Raw genomic sequence first — 11,199 nt, forward strand, 5'->3', positions numbered from 1 at the left:
GCGATCCACGAATCAAGGTTATCCACGAATTTAGGTTACAGTTCTGTTATTGTTTCTGTTGCAATCATCCTGATATCATTTCAGCCATTGTAAAAATGTTGCATTAGCTGCATTAGTTATTATAATCACCAGTGAAGAATCTGAATATGGTATATACTGTGTATAAGAGTCCAAGGACTGAATATAGATCAAGCTCCTGGCAATTCATTCAGTCATCACGATTCTTTCAACGTTTCCTTTTCCTCTTTTTGTTCCCACTTCTTTGTCTTTATGGCCACAAGACATGCCAAACAAGTAAATGCAAACGAGACACCGCGTGCTCCCAAAACGAGGCTATGGAGTTTGATCCGGAAGTCGGCCATATCGTAGAGTAGGCATGCGCCCCTTTTTTCGCAGGCCGAGTCCCATAGGAGGCAGCTTGAATCAATGACCCGGCCGAATACTAAAGGGGACAATAACCATCCTGTAAAACAATTACATAAAATCACTAATAACAATAATAATGACCACGATGAGGTAAATAATACATCTCTGAGATGTGTGTGTATGATTTAAATACACATTAGAACTACTGTGAAATGTAAACGTACTATACATTTACCCACATCTATCATCACAAGGATCCGGGTAACAATTGATCTTTTAAAAGCAACCCGGGCGATTCGGGTTGCGTGGTCTGAGTGCCGTTGTACAAAGCAATATTAGCATTAAGGTGGTCGTAACCCCTATACTTGTACATAGATTTAGCGCAAAGGTTGTTTTGTACGACGGCGCCCAGGCTCGCTGACTTGGTATGATGTATCACAATGGCGTAGATTGATTCTCACCATGTTAATCGCCGGATTGTCAGGTCAAAACACGATGAACTAACGAACGTCCTCATACAGCTTGGATATTGCTGAATGCGACCTTAAAACCAACACTAAACCGAAACGAGCAAACCATCAAACGATCGGAGGGTTTTGGGTCAGAATAGATCTCCAGTACCTCGGCAAACCCTATAATGGGGATTGGGTGACCGGGTTCTGTACCTAATGGTACCCAGACGGTGTGGTACACAGCATCGTCGATAATCTCCAGGGAATATGTTCCGATAAATCTCCACTATATTCTGGATGCATCTATGGCTCAGCCCGATAATTTCATTACCTCCCTTTGCTGGCTCCGCATTCTCACAGTAGCCAATCAGCTAAGCCGTTACAACAGAGCTTGCCAGTGTCAACAAAGATAGCGGTCGCATTTTTGGGGAAATCATACAGACAAATTGACAGGTCTGAAACTTTAAAAATATATATGCAAGAACCCCTTCTACCTCTTTCAGAGTACCACTGCATCAATTGTGTTGCCAATTGTGTTGTGTTAGATAATTTAAGAAGCGAAAGTGAGTTGTGATTGGTACGCTCAACTTCCCAGCGTAGACATCTGATTGGATAAAAAGCCAGCCAAGGGAGGTAATAAAATCATCGGGCCGAGCCGTAGATGCATCCAGGGTATGGTGGAGATTTATCGGAACATATACCCTGGAGATTATCGAGAATGGGTACACAGCTCATCTTGGCCACAATCGCTTTGTCTGTGCCAGATTACACAAGCTGAGGTACATTGCCGATTGATTGCCGAAATGTTGCTGATTTGGGCGTAAAACAGCATTCAGCCCCTCACTAAGGGAAATCCATATTATATATATATAGTGAGTGAGTGATGATGGTTTTAAGGGGGGTCACCCATTTTGTTCTGAGGAGGGATCGGCATCAATTTTGTACACATGTAGGGAGGGGGGCATCAATTTTGTACATATGAATATTAAAAAAGTATGCTTAGAAATTATGGGAAGGGGTGGCATTGATTTTGCAGGGGATCACTTACTTTGTACATAAAATTTACGGGGTGTGGGGGCATTCACATAGTGTATGCTTCTAAAAAAATCATTTTACAGCCTTATAAGTGCCATTTGTGATGGGATTGACACTTTTAAATGGGGCATTTAACATCCTCAGCAATTGTTGTTCTTCATAATAAAGTGTGAACCAGCAGGCATCAGCGTATTGCGATTTACCCAAGTCTCCTACCTCCAAAGCGTCATCAACAGTGGAGACCTGCTGTACTTACCAAACAGTGACGCCAGGACAGTCATCACGCCGATGGACAGCGGCTTCTCATCCTCCGTCACGCATCTGTTGAGATTATATCATTAAGTTTCGAACCAGATAAACTAGTGATTGATATGAACAATGTTCCTCGCCGTTACACCGTTTACCGTAGTCATTACCTGGTGATTTCCGTGACATTACGTCATCAAAGTCCCGTTAAACCACGTTCATCCAGACGGTATCAATTTCATTGCTCGTAGATCATTGTGTAGTTTAGTTTCGCGTATCTGTTACGCCGCACATAGTAATATTCCAGTTATGGGGCGTTCTGGGACAGACAAACAAATGGTTGATATTGTGAGCAACGCTCCACAAATTCGGTGTACGATAAACTACAAGAATCCAAGCACAGAACATTCAATTATGTCAAAAAGCGTGGTTTCAGGTCTGAAGGAGTTAGTTAAGTATAATGGCCGATCCGTTTGTACCGAAGGGCAATAACTCTAAGTTTGAAATGATTTAAATGATTGAACAAGAAGTAGTATAACATACATTTCATTCTTTAATATTCAGGCGGATTTTCTTGGCGACTGAGTTAATAAATTTAGTTGTTATTTCACTTAAATTATAGAATGAATGAATGAAGTAGTGTAAAATACATTTCATTCTTTAATGTTCTTGATAATCTCCATCTTTGTGTCATAGCAGACTTTAACCATCATAGTATATATTGTACACGTGTAATGAAAACATCTCATTGATGTACACGCAGTGTTACAACACATTTATATTTTATTTTCATGGTGTTTACAGTGAGATGATAAATGCGTGTTATCTTTGATTTCATAATCTAAATATCTTCACTCCAACATCTCAAAGTCTCAGTTAAAAGTAGGAACTTCTCTCTCTCTCTCTGTCTCTCTGTCTCTCTCTCTCTCTCACACACACACACACACGCACGCACGCACACACACAATACACCAGCGTCAACGTTACCGCTGAAGGTGAAGGTTATACTGGTTAACTTTCTCTGAGTGTAATAATAACACGTACAGCTCGCATCGCGTATACGACATGCGCTGTCAGTTTAAGGTTGGACCGTCTGGATCAGCGCACCTAGCGGGTTAGTGAAGGGAGGATAAATAGTAAAGGATAGCCAACTGAAGGACTTAGCTCACCTGATTTCAGATATTATCTTGGGCATGATAGCCATAGTTGACACCAGGAAGGACAGACCGATGGCTATGAAGTAGGGGTAAGCTAGAGGGCAGTCGTACTCACACGACCCCGACGTTGCCTCACCCCCCGGGATGCACGTGCAGTTCGTGTATGTCTACACAACGAAACAAGATACCATACAGATGAAGATGACACCAAATACACTCGGTAAACACAGGTTTTAGAACCATGCAAAACGGTTCAACGTCCTCAAAACGGTCAAACTTACTCCTACTCGTTTATCAATATACAAGAACTTGATACATTATATATAATTAATATATAAGAAATGCGGACACTACCTGTGTCATTATCCGCTAGTCATCATCTGTTTTCCTGTCAGTTAGTTATATATGTAGAGGGAAGGGGAGGGACAAAAAAAAATCCCCAAAGAATGCTTGAAAAAAGGCTTTAGATTGTTGAAACAAGATACATTTTCAGCCACAAAATTATACTGAACCAAGCTGTTTTGGTTTGGTTTGTTGAAAATCCGACCCATTATCTGATTTTCCAAATGTAGCCGAAAAGTGTCGTTTCCATCCTTCTCACGTGCACACTGATGAATATAACACGTTCTGCCCATAAGGATCTATCTATTCAGATGGATTACAATACCCCTTTTTCGTGGAAGCTGCATCCGGCATGGCAAGGGGAGAAGTAGTTTCGGCCGTCCGACCCACAGACAGGGAAATATTTCAGGTCATTACACGGACATCCGGATGGACAACTGGTCGCTGCTGATCTGAGTAATAAAACAAAATCTTACGCTACATCATACTATCATTTATTTGTCGAATAGCGGAATGTCGCAAATCACGTAACGACCAAAATGGTTGAAAATATTTATGATAAAAGGAGATAAATTGAATCACTTTTTGAAATATGTTCTAAAGGATCAAACAAAGTATACATTGAAACACGCAAAAAAGTCAGATGTTCTTTCATTGTATTCTACAAAGTAACAAACAACTGCCCAAATCCGATAGCCAGAGCGTATGCATATTGTAATCCCAGTTTCTGGCAGAGTCGGCTGTGACGTCATAGATGCGAGACGACGGCCATGTTCCTTTGTTTACCGTGCTTATCGGCATCTTAGAAGTTGGTGAGTCAAACACGAAACATACAACTTTATGGATGACAACTTCTTGTTTATTGCATAGAACAGATTACATACGATCGGCCTGTGAAGAATGAATCCAACTATGTACTCAAAGCACCCTGTCAGCTTGTTGTTACTATTTAATCCCCTGTGTTTATTGCCTTCATCACCAGTGCTATTTGTTGTTCTTTTTCGAACATGGAATATACTCAATAAATGGAGTCACTGTTGTCATTTCTTAGACCATACCAACTTAAATACAAGGGTACAGTATAGACAATCCAAGTGCAAGCAACCATAAACTGTGCTGTTTTAAGGGTTATGCGATTTTGGAGTTCTGCGTTTTGGGAGGACACCTCCCCAACTAGCCTCTTCCAAATATGTACCACTTGTTATTCAATTACATGTTGTTGTTGTTAATCTGCTGTTTGTCATAACATACCATGTTATCTGTTGTTTGTCATAACGTACCATGTTATCTGCTGTTTAGCAAAACATACCATGTTATCTGTTGTTTGTCATAACGTACCATGTTATCTGCTGTTTAGCAAAACATACCATGTCTATACACTTCTCATCACTTGGTTGAAGTCACCTTTAGCTTGATAACGGTGTAAGAATCTACATCGAAACGTCGCTGTATACAATAAACAGGAAGTTGTCATCCATAAAGTTGTATGTTTCATTTTAGTGCTTATATCAACATGATAAAGAAGTGATTTCCGTTGTTCTCTGCGTGAAGAAGGCGCTAAATGGGATTTTGTGTTGCGTGGGGATGTACCGGTTCATTAAGCAAAGGACCGCCTCCGTGGTGTACTGGTTAGAGCGTCCGCCCAGAGAGCGGAAGGTCGCGGGTTCGATCCCCGACCGCGTCATACCAAAATACGTTAAAATATGGTACTTGTTGGTCCCTGCCTGGCGCTCGGCATTAATGGGTACAACAAGGACTGGTCGGCTCGGAGTCAGTATAATGTATCTGAGTGGGGTATTCATGCTTCACCGCGGTATGGTATCTCAGTGGGCTAACACTATAAAACCAGCTTAAGTCTGGGCTAGAACAAGCAGCCGCACATACACATACACACGCATGCACGTCGTCATATGAGCGAAATATTCTCAAGCACGACGTAAAACCCAATTTCACCTCACCTCATCTCATCAAGCAAAGGTACCAAGTGCCATTTCCTTAGATTTCCAAGTGCAAAGACCTATTATTTTGACTAACCGAACTCTTATTGGTATGTAGGATATTGAGCGAAAATTCAACCTTTTCGTGGGTGTTAATGTCTCGATGCCATCGAGAACATTAGTGAACTTTTAAACTCTACACGTTAAGAGCGATCTGCAGCAAGTCGACCTACTACTATGACGTCAGGTCACGTGATAACAACTCTGCTCATTAACTCTCAGTAGTTTCCGGAATGCAAATAGTTTTAACCGTTTTGCTATTAATATTGACTTTTGAAAAAAAATATCTTAAAAATACTAATTTTGATATTACTAATTTAATTATAATATATGCCATCTCTAAGGTGATAGAAGAAATATTTAATATATTTCTTTTTTTGTATCTGAATTAGAATAAGTTTTTTAAACTTTACATGATGACGGAAAGGTTTTTGATATATTTACCCTGGCGTGTTGACAATTTCTGGTTGTTCACATCCAAATACAAAGCCAAGACCGTAAAAAACCACCACTGCGAAATACAAAAAGCAGGTAAACTTGATGGCAGTCATTGGTCCCATCTTGAACCTCTTTGTCAACCAGCCACCGATAAACGTCCCAACAGAGGCCGTTGACAGGGCGAGACCAGCTGGAAAATATAAATAACAGTTCCATAAAGTATCTGACAGTCGCTGACAGAAACGAAAAACCCAAGAACCAGCCCCAGACGCTTCGTTATTGGAAGTAGGGCGGTGGGGTAGCCTAGTGGTTAAAGCGTTGGCTGGTCACGCCGAAGACCGGGTTCGATTCCCGACATGGGCACAATGTGTGAAGCCCATTTCTGGTGTTTCCCGCCGTGATATTGCTGGAATATTGCTAAAAGCGGCGTAAAACTAAACTCAGTCAGTCAGTCGTTATTGGAAGTACAGAACCCTTTAAAAGTTTCAGCATGGTAGAGATATTAATGTACACGTGCTTGGTTTTGATCAAAAGGTTGTATGTACGCCCAGACGCGTAGTAGAATCACAGAGAACCCGTGTAACTGTCAAAACTGTGCAAAATATTTCTTGGAATTTCAATTTAAAGAACGACTTACCCATTATGAGATTTGCTTTCCATGCTTCAAGACCGAACTGGTTCTCGATGTACTTTGGCATGAAGGAGTGCAACCCTCCAACACCGAAGATGAGACTCATAGTTGAGAAAAGCAGCAACACGTATATGGGATTTGTCATGATGTTTCTCAGTATACGGCAATAATCTGGAAAGATTATCAAGGAGTATCTATATTATTCTCACGAATGCCTGCTTTTCACCCAGTGTATTAAAACAATGTTCATTTACGAGTGGTATTTCACTGATAACTAATTATGTCGTGCAATAATACGTAAGTTTAGTGCAAGAACGCATCCGATGGACCATTGTTCCAATGAGAGGTTCTGCGTTACAGTTGCATGTGCATTCCGTTCCTGGAGCCGTATTTTGGCTTCTGATTTCTGACAAAACTTGGTTCTCTTAACGTGTGCATTGAGCTCACAATGGATTCCTAAACATACATAAATGCGTGTCAATCCAAATAGAACGATTTGAATATCATTTTGAAATTATGTGGGGTGTGAACGCTTTTCACGTTCAATAAAGCTCTTTTGGTTCGTTGATTGGTTCAACTGATGTGAAAATGTCCGACATCAGCGTCAGCACCTTTTAACTTTGCGAAAATAATCTTTGCAGTTAAATGAAGAGTCATCTATATGAAACAGTTGGTTACTTTTAATTTCTTTCAGGACTTGATGTCTGTTTGTGTCTCCTTTAACGACTTCTGTTTTCTTTAGTACTGGCTCTTCCGGTGGGGGAGCTCCTCTGAGTCTGCGCGGGAAGAGGAACACTGGGAAGGCAGCCAAGATGGAGGCCGCTCCGAACACGATGTACCCCAACCACCAGGCTCCCACCCACTTCGGATGGCGGGGATGTAGATCAGTTGCTAATGTGAGTGAAGGAATGAGTAAACTAGTGAATGAGAGAGGAAGGAAGCTACGAAGATAACCGATTTTATGAAGACGAGATTCGTGTTTTGAAATATTCTCTTTGAAAATACTAGCATTCCTCTGGTAACAAAAGACTTTACCAATGGTCATATACACCTGCTCTGTTTATCAGAGATGTTTATTTCAGTGCTGCTTCTTATACAAACTGCATATGTTTTTCACAGCTAGAGAAATATACCAAACTATATATTTTAAAGAACAATTACTTCAAACCTTGGCTCTGCAAACCTTACCTTCCAGTGTTACGTATATTCTTGTGAACAGACCGCCAAGAGAATATGCGATCGCAGGTCCCAAGATAGCGATGGTGATAATGATTCCTGAACAAACATATGTATGATAAAGGCAGATAAAACAAACAGACACAAACAAATACACATATCACTGGCTATTGTAACAAGTTCGAACGCATTTTGTGTGCTTTTTTTTGACATCTTGTCAACTGTACAGGGGACAACTGAGGGTTGGTTTAACGCAGTATGGTTTGTGTGTTATTGTTTAAAGCCGCACTCAACAATATTCCAGCTATGTACTCAGTCTGTAAACAATCGTGTCTGGATTCGACAGTTCATTCCTCAACGTCATGAGCATCGATTTACCCAGTTGGGATACGATGCCTTGTGTCAACCGAGACATCGAGCCTGACCACCCAATCCCGTTAGTCGCCACTTACGACAAGCATGGGTTACAGAAGACCAATTCTAGCCCGTGTCCACGACGTTTTCAGAGTAATTAAGTCATATAACGGCGTGTCAGCATGATGTGAAAGGAAGGTTGAGATGAACCTACAAGACCGCCAATCCAAGAATTAGTGTCATTGTTTGCGTTTAAAGAAACAGTCAGCAACATTTCAGATACGAGGGTCGATCAAAAAGTTCTAGTACGTAGCCTAACTATATTCTCAATGTCCAATGTTTGAAAAGCTTCCATGTTATTTTGAAGGAATCGTTAGCAAAGCCATATCCAAAATGTCACATGTGTGGGTAATCTGGTTAACAAGATATTTGTCATTACAACACATTGGGAAAATTGCAGAAAATGGAAAACGATTTGTCTTTTGGTACCTCTTGGATAATGGTATGCCTTCAGATAATGTCATACAAAATATGTTGAGTGTAGTATTGGATCACTTCCCGTCATGATCAACAGTCAAAGATTTGGATTGCCTGATTTATATTTAGTCGGGGTCTATTTTTTAAGGACACCCCCATTTTAATCTTTCAAAAACATTCTGTCCAGATTTTTAAGCTGGCACTGTTTACAATACATTTTGAGCTGACACTTGTGTGACCATTCAGTATTTAGTTTGAACCCTTGACATCATGTATGCATAAGTGAAAACATTAGAATAAGCTATGCCCTTATGGATACGTCATCTGAAAGGGGGAAGGGTAGTGTCTCCATAACAAACTCTTTCAGTCATCATGAAGGGGAGAGTCACTTTAACAAGCGATTGTAATTTCAAATTGCTTTTTTATGAACTTTAATATCTAAGTGTAATTCTAGGGACTTCTTTCAATGTCAAACAAACAAAATATTTCTTGCATATTTTGTTTCCTGAAGTTTTTTATGCATTTATTGTAGATTTTGCGTTTTTTGAGGGTACCTAACAAAATGGGGATCGTGAGACCAACCAAATTGCTTGAGCTTGACAGATCATATGTAGAAAAATAAAACATAAAAATAACTGCATTTGCATCGTTTTCTTGGTGATTCTACATACTTTTCTTTTTGATCGCCCCTTGTATATGGCGGCTGACAATTATGGACCAGACAATTATGTGATCACTAATCTGATCGAAAGTGTACAACAGTCCGCCATATTCTTCAGTAACTGGTATTTACAGACTATCAGAAATGGAGTCTGCTTTCAAGGGAGATATTCATCTCTCTCAAATGGATCATTTCCCTATTTTATATGACTGGAGTTCATGAATGAAAATGTTATATGTTTTAATAACGGATTATTAGATAATATGTACAAACTATACAACATGCACGTTAGAGAAGAAAACTCAAAGGAAACATGTTGGCTCATGAACTAAATTTTGTAACAGTCATATACTATATTCAGATTTATTAACTGAATGTAATTTTACCGAGATAGTAGCCCGTTTTGGTCTTGACAACATTATCGTCGATGAAGGTAACCAGGAAAGGATGCCTTGGTGCCTTGGAGATGCCTTGGATGATCATCCCCATGGCAATGATGGCCACAGCTGCTGTAGCATGATCACGGGGCTTAGGGCTTCCATCTTCATTTGAATCACACGAATCTGTCTCTGATTGGCTAGCGTTTAAACACAACTGACCAATAAAATTGTTTCTCACGACAGTGTTATTCTCTGATAGACTGTCGCCACTTTTTTGCTCCACCCCATACAGAAAATGGGGCAAACTGCAAATGATACCGGAAATGCCAAACAGAACCGTGGAGAGAGCCAAAAAGCGGGGAATGTGTACCCGAGGAGCAAAATAGCTGATAAAAATGCCAACGGTGATATATCCAATGTCATTACTCGCCATCAGCAACCCAGTTTCGGAACTGCTCAACCCGAACTGTTTCTCAAGCGTGGTTACCTGGGAGTTGACATAGGTATTCAACGTGGACGTCAATAGGACACAGACCGACATGGTTCCTGTAAAAACGTTTATGGTTGAACATCTTTCGAGACATGTTGGGCTTGTTCCGCCAATGGCATATAACGCCATTTCCGCTTGTTCGAAATCATGGCCGTCATTTCCGGTTTTATCGTCCCCGTGTTTTACTACCAGTTTCTCCTTTGAAGGGTCTCCCTGATCCATATTAAAATGTCGTCAGTTTTATGCCGCAGATAATCGAGACTCAATATTCGCTGGCGTTGACGTATCTGTATGAAATTGCAACAGTTGAATTAACCTGGCTCAAATGTAACGGCTTTTGAATTAGCTACACAAAACATATTCTTCAATCGTTGCTTGATTTATCTATGTCGTAATGGGACCATTTCTTTGTTGTCTGTTCTTTGTTATCGTCTCTTTCTGTTTACTGTTTTCAATACTATCACCGTATATTAGTGGTGGTCCGATTAATTGAAATAATCGAAGATTGGTCGTAGTGACTAAACGACCAAGCACTCGATCATAATTTCTCATAATCGAACACAAACAATTCTGGAACATTTGTTTTCATTAACAATATTTTTCACATGGTTGGTTTTGTCTGTTATATTTCGTAAGCACTACAAGCTCGTTTCAAGTCATGATTGAATTTATCTTAAAGATTCCAAGAAATTTATGTTCCTAACATACTAGTCATCCTTTAAAGATATGAAATTTTGCCAAAACACCCCAAAAGAACTACATGTTTTTGTTTTCCTTATTTTTAAGCGCATTAACAAATTTCATAAATGTCGCTAACCAATTATTTTCGATGATTGATCGGTGGTAATGAACCAATCATCAATTATGAGATTTTAACCAATTCCCAACACTACCGTATATGATCACCAAATTGAGACTCAAGGGACTTTGGCCCTTTGGTACCTTTTAAGAGAGATAACACTAAAGCGTGTCCTGTTTTGAGCATATTGAATGAGAT

General features: G+C 40.1%; 1 protein-coding gene across 1 annotated transcript; it reads right to left on the reverse strand.

The window, feature by feature from the left end:
- Nucleotides 1-215: 215 nt before the first annotated feature.
- LOC124291064 (solute carrier organic anion transporter family member 2A1-like) lies at nt 216-10,253 on the reverse strand. The gene is made up of 9 exons (XM_046727966.1): nt 9,719-10,253; nt 7,853-7,939; nt 7,343-7,555; nt 6,671-6,835; nt 6,040-6,223; nt 3,924-4,050; nt 3,269-3,423; nt 2,110-2,174; nt 216-463 (listed from the first exon to the last, which is right to left on the reverse strand). Exons 1-9 carry the CDS (start codon nt 10,251-10,253, stop codon nt 216-218), a joined length of 1,779 nt encoding a protein of 592 aa, XP_046583922.1.
- Between the last annotated feature and the right edge of the window lie 946 nt (nt 10,254-11,199).

The sequence above is a fragment of the Haliotis rubra genome, unplaced genomic scaffold (assembly GCF_003918875.1).
Source record: "Haliotis rubra isolate DU_JTF1 unplaced genomic scaffold, ASM391887v1 Scf480, whole genome shotgun sequence".
Classification (NCBI taxonomy): domain Eukaryota; kingdom Metazoa; phylum Mollusca; class Gastropoda; order Lepetellida; family Haliotidae; genus Haliotis; species Haliotis rubra.